Source organism: Catharus ustulatus, chromosome Z (assembly GCF_009819885.2).
Source record: "Catharus ustulatus isolate bCatUst1 chromosome Z, bCatUst1.pri.v2, whole genome shotgun sequence".
Taxonomy (NCBI): Eukaryota; Metazoa; Chordata; class Aves; order Passeriformes; family Turdidae; genus Catharus; species Catharus ustulatus.
Window position 1 is genome coordinate 28,513,101 of NC_046262.2, and position 15,557 is coordinate 28,528,657.

The following is a 15,557-nucleotide window of genomic DNA, read 5'->3' on the forward strand; positions in this document are numbered from 1 at the left end:
ATGAAAGTGCTTGTGCTTATGGTGCTTGTACAAGGCAGTCTATAGGACATGTTGCTCCCTGGAGGAGCCTGCAGTCAAGGTAGGAGCAAGTTGAGGAATAGCTTCTTTTCAAAAAGCTTGAAATCTGATCTACAGTGGAATGCTTCAGCCAACAATACCTCCTTCAAAGTACAGTAATCTTATGACTATAAGGCACACCCTTTTGACTAAAATTTTGGTCCGAACCCGGAAGTGCGCCTTATAATCCAGATGTGCCTTATATACGGACAAAGTTCGGAAATTTATCAACCCGGAAGTGCGAGGTGCGAGCTGCGAGCTGAACCGGGACCCGCGGGAGCTGCAGCTGCGCGGGGGGAGCTGGGAACCGTGGGAGCCGCGGCTGCCAGGCAGGGGAAGCCGGGACACGGTGCAGCCACCAGCTGGAGGGATGTGGTGTGGCCGCCGGCCAGTGGAAAGCAGCACGGCTGCCAGCTAGGGAGAAGCAGCGTGCCCACGAGCCAGGGAGAAGCGGGGAGAAGTGGTGCAGCCACCAGCCGGGGAGAAGCAATGTGGCCACCAGCCGGGGGGAAGCAGCGCGGCGGCCAGCCAGGGGAAAGCGGCACGGCCTCCGGCTGGGGGAAAGCCACAATGCGGCATAGCCGCTGGCCGGGGGGACACCAGGTTGCGGCACGGCCGCACAGTGGGAGCCGGGAGCCACGAGCCGTGCCAGCCAGTGCCAGAGGTGAGCAGGAGTGCCGGGGCCCACGGCACTGGGAGGGCGTCTGGGGCGCGTTTAAGGGCTACACCGATTTGTGAAAAATGTTTGCAAATTGAGCACCTGCCAGTAATTCATTACTTTGTTGCGCGTGGCGCAGCTCCTCGCTGCAAAAAAAAAGTGCACCTTATAGTCCAGTGCGCCTTATATAATGTACCAAGTTGCAAAATTTGCCGACTCCCAGAGGTGCGCCTTATAGCCCGGTGTGCCTTATGGTCGTGAAATTACTGTAAGTCCCCAAACCATGGAGATACAAGGGTCCTCAAGACAAACTGGAAGGGATGTAATTCTTTATTTTCTCTCACTGTACTGTGTTACCGTAATATAATGTAGATTTAGCAGTGAGTTTCCACTGAATTTCCCATAAAATTAAAAACTAAAGTCTTTACCAAATCAGGTGTCAAGGCCCTTCCATTTCTTTGCTCTGTGTGCTGTAGGAAGTCTCAAATGTCAAAGAATTATCAATTGAAGTAAATTAATAAAAATTCCAGGATCCTGCCCTAAAAAGATGGAATCATACTGTCAACAGCACAAAACCAACCAATAGCTATTCTTTTTCAAAGGTCAGGCCTGTTATTTTCAGTTACACCAGAAGTGTTCATTTCCTACCTTTCACCAAGATTTATCAGAGGGTCCTGGATTTGCCACAGGTTTGGCTATCAGAAAAAAACCTGGGTTACTGTGAGGTTTCTTCAAAATACTCCTCTTCAATCCCCTTCTGAAAAGTTGTCTTTGAAAACATAACACCTTTGGAATCCATATGTCAATGCCAGAGACTTTACACTGATGGAGTTAGCAGCACTACATCAGAGAAATAAGATTTTGTAAAAAGTTTGGGATCAGAAGCAGGATATGGTGTTTCACCTCCTCATTCATCCAACTCCTCAATAGCAGCATTCTGCATTTACATTCCAGATGACACCGCAGATCCATGACAAAGTTGGGTTTTTTTCCCTTTCTTGTTATACTATTAACAAGAGATTATTCAGAACACATAATATTCAAGCAGTTGACATTTTACCCCACGTATCACTTGAAGCAAGTAAGGGTCAGAGACTGGTTTTGCTACATGAAGAAATCACATGAATTTTCTTTATTAGTATTTTGATTCTCACAAGATCAAGCACCACCCTTCAGTTGTCCTCTTCCAGAAGGGAAGCTTTTCTTCAGGAAAACACATGATTTGATAAAGAACTTTACAACATTTTCAGAGTGCACAAGGGCTGGCATGTTTCTTGGGAACTTGGCAGACTGTGATAGTGTCCACTTAAAGTTTTACACACATGGATATTTACAACTTCTCTGCACCTCTTTTACCTTTGAAATTCCTATTGGGCTCATCTCAGTTAACTTGCCCAAATTAGCAAGTTTATACTCTTCATTCTTCCTGTACTCTTTATTTTCCTCTCTGCAAAAACTATGCTGCTTCAAACTTTATTGAGTCTAGCAAAACCAGCTAGATCCTTCTGGCACTAATCACAGAATGAGTTTGGAAGGCACCTCTGGGGGTCCTGCTGTCTAACCCCCTGCTGCAGCAGAGCCACTTGGAGCTGACTGCCCATGACTGTGTCCAGATGGCTTTTGCAGATCTCCAGTGGGGAAGACTCGACAAACTCTCTGGGCAACTCACAGAAAAAAAGGTTTCCTGAAGTTCAGTCTGTGCCCACTGCCTCTGGTCTGATCTCTAGGCACTACCATGGAAAAATATATAAAAGCAGGTCAGATTTTTACCATAATTAGCAAAAATATAGAAGCAGCCCCACAGTAGTTAAAAAATATCAATATTAATAATTTTAATCTGACTTCCTAAAGAAATGGATGTTGGTCACTCACATTATCTGTTCTTTCTTATTTTCTTTTGAATCTGTCAGTGATTTTCACCATATTTAGAGCCCAGTGCACAGCTTCAAAGTGAAAACTTAAAAGTGTTTAATCCTTTGAATTTAAAAAAATCTGGAGAGGGACAGAGAGGCTCAGATTAATGATTCATTAGGACAAATGACAAGTAGAATATGGTTCTTTTATCTCCTTGCTCTTTTGGCAGTAACTAACTGCTGGTATATCACAGTACCCAGACCTCCGAATCAATCACCGACTGCCATTTCTTGCCTTGTAAATGGATTTACTACAGTGTTAGCACAGGCAAAGGCCAGGCTTCATTAGTTCTGCCACCCATGGCTCAGACTCTCTTTTTGTTGCAGTATTTACTTCTCAGTATACAATTAAAGTGCATTTACCTTAATCTAAGACACTTCTGTCACAAGGTAATGAGTTTTGGTCCGCATATACTAGTTTGCACAGTGCTAAATGGTGCAAAAGTGTGCATAGACAAAGCTATAGTAAATACATGCAAAAATACCAGTCCTCTGCAACAAAATACAGAGGATCATAACATGTTTGATCAAACATGTTTGCATATAGAAACAGTCTGTCCACTCTAGGAGCTTGTATTTATTGGTCAGGTAAGAAGGTGTTGGGCTGTCTCTCACAGCACATGTAATTAATCAAGAAATAACAGATTTTTCGGCTACTTTTTAAGATGGAAGGATGCAGAAGAAAATGAGAAGTTGTCTCCTTGCCCCTTTCATGCTAATTAATGCATTCAGAAGCTGTACTGAAAGGAATTTAAACTCGTGATAGTCATAAGAGGACAGATCAAAGGAGAAAAAAACAGACCAAGTCAAAGAAAGCTGCATATGCCTTCAGTTAACAGACAGAATACAGGTCTGAAGGAGGTAAGATTTAATTTTTTATTGGTTTACACAAAATTTTCAGTTTTGCTTAAAAATTATGCTTTAGAAGAGGCTTGACTGTCTCTAAGAGAACTCAAAATGTTTTCTTTCCTTGAATTCTCTTCAGTAAAGTCATTGTCTTTTATAATTTACCTGTTTAGCCTAGGTAGGTTAGTGGGCTGCTATCAAGTAGGATCTGTTGTTGTGCCCTTCACATTACAGAAACGTGATTACATGAGGATTTCTTCTTCACTCTATTTGATTTAATAGATTTTTAACAGTTTAGATAGCTATGACTATCACCTTAAGACTGGGAATAAAGATTGTAATATAAATTCCCTACACATCTGAGTTTAGATTGTCAGCAGACATAAATCAGTATTCCCATCTGAAACTCAACAGATCTCTGAGAGTCTCCAGTGATTGAAAACCTGTCCCCTGAGTGCTTACAGGGAATAACAAAATAGAAAAAAAACAATATTAGTTTTTCTTCTTGATCATTTTTCTTGTTCAGGTAAATTGCCTTTTTTTCTATATTCTAGATTTTGCCATCACTTGGTGCCTAAACAGATCACATCAAATTCTGCAATCTGTTAGACTCAGTTGCAAACACCTTGATATCAGTGGTGATACTAATATGCAGAGTATAGTTATGGTTTTGAGTTTTATCTTAAATTGGGACAGTTGAATGTGTATATGCAACTAATTGATTCTGAAGATATCAGATTATCCTGCCTCTCTAAAATGCTCCTGTTAAAACAAAGAGGCTGAAAATATTATTCTTTAAAGGTAAGAAATTATTTATCACACTGAAACACTGTGTTTCTACCCGTAGGTTTGAGGACCAACCTCACAAAATGCCCAGAAGAAATAACCACCTGGATGGCAACTACTTCAGAGGGAAAGGACACATCCATATTGCAGCAGAAGAGTAAGCATAAATCAAAACCTATGTTAGCATGTAAGCTGGTAAAAGAATTTGCATTGAAAGAAAAACAGAAAATTGTACCAAAAAAAGTCACTGTTGTATATAGATGGAGTATCTTTTAATGATCTTATCATTCTAATGTTTTGTCACAGTGCAATCTTAGCCCTTGATGGTAAGAAAAACCAGAACTACAGAATTCAAGAGTTAAATCATATGATCATAAGATCACAAGCCTTTACCAGGTTTATTGAAGCTTATTTAGAATTTACTTTTGAGGCTGTTGCAAGGTGATCTGTATACTAAATCGGTATATTCACACACCTCTCTTTGGAACCTCAAAGGGACATTGTCTCACCCTAAAGAACGGGGCAAACCCCCCAGAGAAATTGTTTTAAAAATGCGTAAGATGCCATACAATTTTGACTCCCAAATTGTTTCTGGCAAATATTTTTTATCCTTGAATTACAATATAATATGTTTGGTTTAGGATTATTAGAAACACCACTCAACTGGTGATGATTTATTACATAAGACAAGTAAACAAAAAAACCAGAAAAAACTAGCACTACCACCACCAAAAAAAACCCCCAACTGGCTAGTAGGCATGCTTACCTCTAAATGTGCCAAGTGAGCAGTGGGAAGGATGTTTTACAGCACAGTTTGCAAACAATAGTTTCCCCAAAATGACCCAGTGACACAAAAACTGTGGCTAGTATGTCATGCAGGAATTACAGTAATTTCACGAATACAAGCCGCAGCAATTTGACAAAAATTTTGGTGGAAACCCGGAAGTGCGGCTAATAGTCGGGTGCGGCTAATATATTAATAATTTTCTGACATTTACAACCCCGGACGTGCCAGCCAGAGTGCCGAGCCAAGCACCGGCCAGTAAAAGCCGGCATTTCGCAATTGTTACAGTGTTACCGTGTTGCCCTGGCTCCCTGCAGGCAGCACGGGGGGCGGGGAGAGAGGCGGGAGAGCTCTCTTCTTTCCTCCTCTGCTGCAGCCCAGGGGAGGAGGGGGGGGGCGCCGCCATTGCCGCGGCCCGGGGAGCCGACGGGGGGGGGGGGCGCCGCCATTGCCGCGGCCCCGGGAGCCGACGGGGGGGGGGGCGCCGCCATTGCCGCGGCTCAGGGAGGACGCGGGGGGGCCGCGCCGTCATTGCCGCGGCCCGGGGAGGACGCGGGGGGGCCGCGCCGCCATTGCCGCGGCCCGGGGAGCTGACGGGGGGGGGCGCCGCCATTGCCGCGGCCTGGGGGGGGGCGGGAAGTGCGCGCCGCCATTGCCGCGGCCCGGGGAGCCGACGGGGGGGGGCGCCGCCATTGCCGCGGCTCCGGGAGCCGACGGGAGCCCTGCGCAGCCATTGCCGCGGCCCGGGGGGGGGCGGGAAGTGCGCGCCGCCATTGCCGCGGCTCGGGGAGGAGGCGGGGTGCTTTGTCCACGCCCGCCGCCGGCGCCACGGGCGCGGGAAAGCTCCGTCCCCGCCCGCCGCCGCTGCAGTAGGAGCGGGGGAAGCTCCGTCCCTGCCTGCCACCGCGGGGCAGCGCCGACCCGGGGTGACCGAGCCCAGGGGCAGTGGCGGCCGGCCCCGAGTGGCAGCACCGGGCTGGGCCACCTGGCCCCGTCAGCGGCCCCTAGCGGGCCGAGCCTGCACAGCCTTAGCTCAGCCAGTAAACCCCGCCCTCCCGCGGTTCTGTTACTAATTGCACGCGGGTCCTCGCTGCGAACGACAGAGCGGCTTATATTCGTGTGCGGTTATCTATGGACAAAAACCGAAATATTTGCCAACACCCAGAGATGCGGCTTATACTCAGTGCGGCTTGTATTCGTGAATTTACTGTAAATCCTTATAGAGCTCTTTCTGAATAATTCAAAGTTTCTTAGTCATGTTTTAAGGTTGCAATGTCTTTTATGTATCAAAAAACCCTTGTCATTAGAAGCTGGTGCAATACGATGCAATTAGGATACATTTTAAATACTTGCTGCCTAGAGAAATTTAGCAAATAAACATGAGCTGCATCATTCCAGGTGTGGCATTTATTTCACATTCATTTGAAATATCACAATGCTGTGATTTGCCAGATAGGTGTGTTTTTGGAATCAGTAGTCACTGGAAGATAGATATTTTCAAAGCAATTTATTTTTTAAATGTTTAAGAACTTGGTAGAGAAATTAGCTAACAGTTAAATCTACAGAAACTGGCTGAAGTTATTGATACGTTTTCAATTTTCTGAGGTAAATTCTGCTCCATGTCTTCCTCTGATCAAAGGATGCTGACACAAACTTTTGGTCTAGCCATTCTTGCTCCTGGGAGGATGCATCTAGTTGTGGTGTAAATTATTTTGTTTTGCTTTCCTAACAGAGCTCTGGGTATTGGACTTTTTATTTTGGTGCTGGCAATTTTACTTATCTTTGGCTGCTGGTATTACAAAAGACGTAGTGGCTACAAAAGTCTGCGGGTAAGTGTGGCAGCTTATTTTCTCTCATGCTATTATTTTGACAACATATTACCTTGATTTGCATGACATTAATGCAGAGAACATCAAATCTGTAACAGGACATCATTATCTCAGGCAGTATTTACACTAACACGTTATAGACAAAATCACACAGTATGAAACACAGCCTGTCCTGAAGAACCTGCGAGTCAGACAAAGGGGTAAGAGGAACCAAAGCAAAGGGACATGAAACCAGTTGCCCACTTTGCACAACACATCAGTCTCATTTGTAGGAAGAATTCTATTTATATTTACACAAAACAAAGAGATGGGCCCTTTCACTTAAAAAAAATGTAACATATTCACTGCTCATAAGATTTATCCCTAAATAAGGACAGATATGATTAGATTAAATCTAGGAAGCAGCGAAGAAAAATAACTGTTACAAGTAGGTAAATATGCTCACATATGGGTGATGCATGATTCATACATATAAAATTTAACTTGCAATTTTAAGATTTACAAAAAAAGTGGGACAAGTTTGAGATTTATTTTCTAAAGACTACCTTAATATTTTCCTTTGTGTCTTCTTAGAAAATATTCAAAGAAAGGTACAATCCTTCTCATAACATCTGTTGTTAGAAGTGTCAAAGCTTTATTTTTGAAGTTTTCCTCTCTCTCCTATGAAAGGGAGGTATTTCTTAATTGTTTAAAGTGAAAGCTTGTTATGGTTCAAGCCCAGACAACAATTAATCACTATGTAAAGACTTACTTCCCACTGCCACCCTGATGTGGAGGAGAAACGGAAAGAAAAGGTGAACTTCATGGATTGAGATGAGAACAGCTCAATAACTGAAACAAAATCGAACAATGTAATAATCTACTAATAATCATAATAATGAAAAGGAGAGAAAGAGAGGAATAAAACCCAAAGGAACAAGTGATGCCCAATACAGTTTCTCAACTGATGCCCATCTCATTCCTGAGCAGCAATCAGCCCCTCCAGCCAAGTCTCTTATTTATATACTAAGCATGACGTTCTCTGCTGTAATATCCCTTTAGCTAGTCCAGGTCAGGTGTCCCAGTCATAATCTGTCCCACTTTCTTGTGCATCCATTCTCCGGCAGAGCATGAGCCACTGAAAAATCCTTGACTTAGGGCAAGAGCTACTGCTCAAAAACCAAATCATCATTGTGTTATCAGCATTATTGTCATAATGAGTACAAAACAAAGCACTATACCAGCTGTTTGAAAGTAAATTAACTCCACTCCAGCTGAAACCAGGACAAAGCTTTATCCAAATACACATTTTACAGCATCTTTTAGTTATCCTAATATTTTGAAGGAGGTATAAGTAACTATCTGGGACTGAAAAAAACCAGCAAAGCTGTCATCTAAGTCAGCAAATCCATTTCCTTGCTGTTTCTGGTAACTTTGTTCCATTCTCTTTCTATCCAATTATCCAATTACCTATCCAATATGTACATTGACTGGCAAAATACCTAAAAAATCAACTTTCATAGTGAAATGCTGCAAAAATATAAGTAATACAAAAAAAAACAAACTTAAAAAATCAAACCCAATGCGTGCTTTGTATATCCTGGCAAAAAAGCATAACCTGTTTTTAATTCCTTCTCATCACAGATTGCTACTTTCTGGTTTTGAAAACTATATTTTTCTTAGGCTCTTTTTGGCTAGAGGAGAACTGGTACAGAATGTGTATAAAAGAAATGCTGAAAAAATGAAAAACAAAAAGGTTGGGAATTAAAGAAAGAAATGGGTGACATAAAAAAGAGAAGGCATTTGGGTAAATGAGATGTCAGTTCCAGCATCACTCTGGGACCTAAAAAATACGATACTTATTTCCCTGGCAATATCATTGGATCACACAGGAGATAGAGCATATGTCTCAGCAGAGACCGCAAAAAGTGTTAGGTTGAGCCTAATCCCAGATTCTAATACATACTGTATATGTGCTGCCAAATTTTGCTGCAATTTCACACTCTCTGCTTCCTTTCACCTTCCTGATATTTCTTCATGATCTGTCACAGAGCAAAAGCTCTAGTGTGAGCACAATACGAAATGTGGTAGGTGAGAGAGAAATACTGGACTGCAAAATGGCTCTGCAGGACTACAGAGACTTTAATTCTGTGGTAAGTTGCAACTCAAGATTTCACTTAAAACTGAGTAAGACATGGTGAGATAATATTGTTAAACAGGCACTTGATGATTTCTCCCTTGATGTATTCTCTCATACTTGGAGTCTTCAATGCCTCAATATCAACTTACAAAGTAGTATTTGGAAAAATTTGTACTGTGATTTTTTTTTTTAATCTACTATTTAGAAGGCTTATTTTAAAAGTTATTGTCTTCAATTTACATTTATTCCTAAATTGTATGATCATTTTGCAATCTATTAGAATGCTGCAACAACTGAATGCTGAAATATACTGAAAATACCCAAACATCTCTAAACAATTGATTTTTTGCCATTCTGACAAACACCAAATGGATTGTGTCTGGTACACTATACTCTGACAAGCATTATCAGCGAACATTTTAAAACTTCATAGTGTTACCTCTTCTAATCATTATGGAAAGACGAACATTTAAACTTTCCATTTTCAAAAGGGTAGATTAAGTTATAAGTCTATATAAATGGGTATGTTTAAACTGCTTCAGAATCGAGAAGAGGCTAACTGCTGCTCATATTTTTACCACTAGAAACAAGATAATGTGCCTGCATCAAGAGTCTTAAAGAAAAGCTTCAATATTTATCTGAATTACCAATCTAAATTCACCCCATATAGAAGAAAAATATTCCTGCCTTTCTAACATTAAAAATTCTTTCTTTGGATGAACAATAGCAATAAAGCTAATCTGATGCAAAACCAGAAAACATACTACCAAAAAAGTAACCTTAAAAAACAGACACAAAGAATGAGGACAGCCTCTTTAAGCCATAGAACTGTATTTAATATGGTGGTAAATAGCTTGCTGCCTGTTTAACATCATCTTCTTGTCATTTTTCTTGTAAGTCAGTTGGGATTTTTTTTGATCTTTCACACTCACTTTCCTTACCGCAGGTACCTGATGCTCCACCAGCTTATGACAAAATTGCTGCAGATCTGTCACCACCGCCTTATTCACCATGATAACATGAAAGTTGAAACCCTAAATATACTGATTCCATTTCTTCATGCTTGCTCTCTATTTCCTGTATGTGCTTAACTTTCTTAAAGCTAAAATCATACAAAAAACCCCAAGATATTTTCATTAGCAATTACTGAAAAGTATTTCCGCTTAACATATAGAACTGGTCCTTGAAATTAATAAATCTGAACATTTTCACTTCTTGCAATCAGATTAATACATTATGGTCTGGTCATCTTGAATCCTTCATAGGTCTACATACATGTCTAATAACAAACTATTCAGTATCCATCAGAGTAAAAAGTGACAGAACCTTTGTTTTCATCTTCCTCATTTAGTTTCCCTATAAAATAATAAAAAACCAAAACCAACAGCAACAAACCACAAACACAAAAAAACCTCATACTAAAAACCAAAAACAAGTAAAAAACCCCAGCTATTCCTTAGAATGTGATGTAAAAGAATCCGTCACAAAATGAAACAAACCATTTGACTACGTGTCCTCTTACAGACTATTTTCCTCACCAGTAGTTTTAAAATTAACTTCTAAAAAGTGGCTATGTTTTACAACACACTTTTATCTCACATCACTTCTTCATGTACCTGTAATGACTTAATTCCTTATAAAACACAATCAGTCTAAGGAATCTAGGAGATTCTACTCGGAGTCCATACTATTTGATACTGTGAATGGATTTAATGACATCACCTTTTGTTTCCTTGTGGCAGACATGTGAGAGAGCAGAAGAACTCTGTAAATATAATGATTTTTCATGTTCTTTCTAATATGATGAAACTATGTAAGAAAATGGATGAAAACCATGTTTCTTGAAGAATGCAGAAGACAGCAGACTCCTAGATGTTAATTCTCCCAGCTTGTCATAACACTATCAGTAATAAAAAACGAAGAATTTTGATATGCAATAAATTGGCTAGATACATTTGATACTTATTGTTTGATACATTTGATAGTTTATGTTATTGCTTGCTTGCCAGATTACTACTTAAGATTATATGCAGATCAATAAATTTATACACAAGGCCTGATATCTCACAGCAGGAGGTAGCTAAAATGGTACAACATTTATTAAAAGCACAAGTTACAGAAGAAAACTGATTTCATAAAGCAATTGACTGCTATTTGTAAAGAATCTAGTTCTTTGTCATCAAATATGCAAATACAAACATCTTAAAACAAAAAAAGCTTTCAACAGAAGGCACAGTTATTTGCCTAACATAAAAACTCCATATATGTTGAAAAGTAATGACAGCTTTTTTGAAAGGTTTCTTGTGTAATAAAAGTGTTTATACAGATTACTGAAATTGTTAGAAAGTAATAAATATCAGTAATTGCTGTAAAAGGTTATAATCTACCCATATGTTTTTATAAATTCAGTTGATATATTTATTTAGAAACTTAAAGATGTATTTTAACCTAAAAAACTGTTTTACCTGTGTCATTTCCAATATCTGCCTGTCAGGGAAAAAACCTGTGGAATTATTTAGCTACAGGAAGAAGAATGCATAGGAAAATATAAAAAATGCCATCTTATACCTAGTAAGCACTAGAGATGTAGAACACAATTTTATTGCAGGACTGGTAAGCTAAAGCTTGGGGCCATCTTTAGCAACTCAGCATTCTGCATTTCCCTACTCTAGGGCAGCATCCTTTCAAAAGACTGTGTAGTGCTACAGTGATATAGAACTGACGTACACAGCCATTTTCTTGTGTCTGAGAAAAAAAATCAATTAAAATTAATAGAGATTACTTACTATGAAGAAGTGAAATGCTTAGATTTCAAAAATCTTTACTTGATGGCACACGTTTTTAGTAGTGTCAGAATTAAATATATTACCAGATGTTGCAAAAGCTCACAAGGAAGTTAACACTGATGAAGTAGAAACATTAATTGCTTTGTGGAACTATATAAGGTCAAATTGTTAAAACTCCTCAGCAGACAGAACTGGAACAATTAAACTTTGAGCTGAATTTAAAGATAGTTAAAGGATAGATAAGCCCTCTGGGAAACCTGTCCTTAGTTTTCAGAAAGTCTCTCTTTTTTCTCCTGGTGAAAGCAGTATTTTTACTTTATAGACACAGTTAGACAGTGGTCTCAGGTTTAAGTGCATTAAATTAAGAGCATGAAACAGAGTTTCACAGAGCACTCAAATAGTTGTAAATTTCATCACTCATGCTGAATGCCATTCTAAATTCCATTTTTCAAATCTGGCTCTATACCCAGACTCTATATGGCAGAGTCTGGCTGCTGACTCATTTACAAAAATACAAAAAACATTGGTAAAAGACAGGTCAGATCTTGAAAACAAGAGACCTGTAATTGCCAAAGCTGCATGATGCAAGAACTGGTACTTTCTGTATTACACTTAATAACCCTGCACTTTACCAAAGACTAGTTATAACATTCCAGGACATCTGCACCTTTAAAGAGAAATGCACAGAAATGTTTTAATTACCGTACATGGTGAACATGGTATATAGCGTTCAACTTTCCTGGAAAGCCTTTCAGATTAGACAGTTTTATGACTCCAGAGTAGCAACTGGTCACCAAAATTTAGATTCATAATTTCTTTTGTTTGGTCACGTATGTAATAGAGAGGATATAAAAGTCCAAGACTTTCTGCTCCTCTGGTTTTGCCCTCTTTGCAATCAGGTTGCTATCAGATGCCTTGTATGACAACTACAATTTTGAACAAACATGGTATTTGTGCTTCATTTTCTTCCATCGAAAAAAGCTAATGAAGAAATTCATGGGCAATTTGAGTTTTTCCCCAGGATGCTGATGAAGAGGTGGCTAATTATAGCTGGAGAACAAAGCTCTGCTTACTGCTTATCTGCACTATCAGAGCAGCAGACACACTGTTACTAAAGCTTATCTTACAAGAGGATCTTAGGAACTTCTCCATAGCTATGCATGTAACCCTTAAATAGACACAACAAATACTTCAAAAAAAGACCCCCTGCTAATATAGTGTGTTTTGGTCAGATTGGTAAATTAGAATGGCAATAGCAGTTACACTGTCTGTGTTTGGATTGCTGGTATGATCCTGTTGGATCATCTACTTTCTAATGCAGTTAACAGGCCTTAATGTAGCCTTCAACGCTATTGAATAAAGGTAAAATGCAGCAGGTCCTGATAAATTCAACCTTCCTGGCATACTGCACCATGTAGCAAAACACTCCCTTGAGCCAAGAGCAAAAGGGAATAGTCTATACATGACAGATAGTTATCATAAAAGAAAGTACCACAAACCTTCCACAGCAAGCATTGGCTTTTTTAGAGTCTCACCAGTCTAGTATAAATGACTGGCATTTGCAGTTGGTTGCTAGGAGAATCCAGAGACATTTACCTCAGCAATGTCCTTTAGCTTAACTCCTGCTACAACTGGGGATGTATGTATATTATCTTGGCCATAAGAACTGCATTACTATTAGCCACATTGCTTGTAATTTTTCAGTGAAATACTTCGATTAATGTTTATGTCTAATATTGGTAGAATATCCATTTCTTTGTTGGTGTTATGTCCATGTACTCACATAACATAAGAGTACATTCTTTGCCTTTAAAAGCAAACTTCTTTGCACTTCTTATGTAAAGGAAAAGGTTAATGAGTTTCTTTGTCTTTGGAGAAGTAGCATTTATGCACTTGTACTTTTCTGTTAACTGTGTATAAAACTGTACAACAAGGTTGAAAGATTATTGTGTGTTCATATAATTTCATTAAACATATTTTACTGCCCATTAGAGCTGAAAAGTACTTGAAAATTTCCAGTGTTATCTTTTGGATACAGATCAGCACTGAACTTTATATGCAGTAAAAAGGGTAAACTAGCAGCAATATAATTTTAAAAGCTATCTATGTGTATTATCTACACATATGCTGACAGCGAAAATCCAGCACTTGTGTACTTTTTGGGATTATCCTCCATATATTGCATCCTTAGAGAACCTCAACTTTTTATTTTACTTCCTTTACACAAAAAGTCCTTGGCTCAAAGGCAGCAGTCTTAGATTTCTAATGAATAGAGTGAACTATTAGTTTCTTTGCTGCCAACATCTAGCTCTTCTAGATGTTTGTCCATGTAGATTCTACTCTTGTGCCAGTACAAAAGACTACATTTTCGGATGCAATGGTGTTCCTAACTGCCTTTTGCTCTCAGCAATATGAAGAAGAAAGGTTCATCTATCTCATCCTCATCCACCATGAACCATGTCTCAAATCCCACTGGATCACATCTCTCACACTGCAACAGGTTGCCCAGAGAGGCTGTGGAGTCTCCCTTACTGGAAATATTCAAGTATCATCTGGAGCAATAGTGTGAAATGTGCTCTAGGGTGATCCTGCTTGAGCAGGGAGATTGGACCAGGTGACCTGCTGTAGTCCCTTCCAACCTGACCCATTCTCTTCTTTTGTGGTTCTATGACATTTATTCATTAAGAAAAAAACCAGAGACTAATGGGCCCTATTTAACTAGAGAAAAAAAGGCCGGAACATATAGTCCATTTTGGCAACACTACTGACATTAATTGTCACATTTATTGCCTCCACATGGGATAGCTGCAAACTCCAGTCTTGGTGGATTCACATATTCACACGGGTGAAAATCTGAACAATGCTTAAGCAGTGCCTTCACATATGCCTTCACATATGCCTTCACATTTCCAAACCACTTTAGTGTAGCCTCAATTAGATGTATGGACCACATTTGTTCCTTTCCTGAGAGATACATCACATGAGTTCCAATCAGTACAAAACAAAGAGTGATGGCCTAATATAAACACTTCAGTCTTTTAATACTGATTTTGTAAAGTTTTTTCAGCTCTACCTCTTGATGGGAGAAACAGAATTCTCTGCTTCACGTTTGCTATGTTCTCTGCATACACAGAAAAGTAGCCTTCCTTCTCCACAGTTCTTTTTTTTTTTTTTAATTTACCTTACCATCATCTTGTAGATCTGACTAATTTTTGTTGAAAATAATTTTCTTAAGAAAAAGGTGTCATCTTCCAAGTTCTGTAAGTTTGTCCTTTCCTACTCACCATGGCAAAAGTAATTGATTTCTATTTCTCTATTTCTCCACAGTACCACAAATATACCTCAAGTAACTCATTGCTCCTGACACTCCGGAGCAAAAGAGTAGCCCTTTTTAGACATAGCTGAGTGCTAGATTTGATTCTGCATTCATTTGCAAGAGGAATTTTAGGATTGTCATCTGAAAGCCATAAAAAAGAAAAACCTTAGAACTGCTTCAGAATTTTTATTAAAACAACAAAATCATATGGTAAGTGTGAATATTCCCTGACATTGATATCCTGAAGAGAAATGCTTGCAAGGATTTAAATGTGTCAGATGTCTATCTTGTTATAAATTACTCCTATTTCTCTATCTCCAAGAAAATTAAACTGAACATTTTTGGTATCAACACAGATTTAAGAAGCTTGTCTTTCTTACACTTGTAATTCCCAGGATATGCAGCCCACATGATCTTCACTTCCTGGATTTTGGCGCCAACAACAATTTCAGTCAACTCCTCA

General features: G+C 39.5%; 1 protein-coding gene across 1 annotated transcript; it reads left to right on the forward strand.

Annotated features, from left to right (window-relative positions):
* The first annotated feature begins 1,873 nt into the window (after positions 1-1,873).
* On the forward strand, positions 1,874-13,782 carry MLANA (melan-A). Its single transcript, XM_033085891.1, has 5 exons — positions 1,874-3,489; positions 4,322-4,417; positions 6,777-6,873; positions 8,904-9,005; positions 9,939-13,782. The coding sequence occupies exons 2-5, from the start codon at positions 4,344-4,346 to the stop codon at positions 10,005-10,007; spliced, it is 342 nt and encodes a 113-aa protein (XP_032941782.1). The 5' UTR covers positions 1,874-3,489; positions 4,322-4,343; the 3' UTR covers positions 10,008-13,782.
* Positions 13,783-15,557: the final 1,775 nt, after the last annotated feature.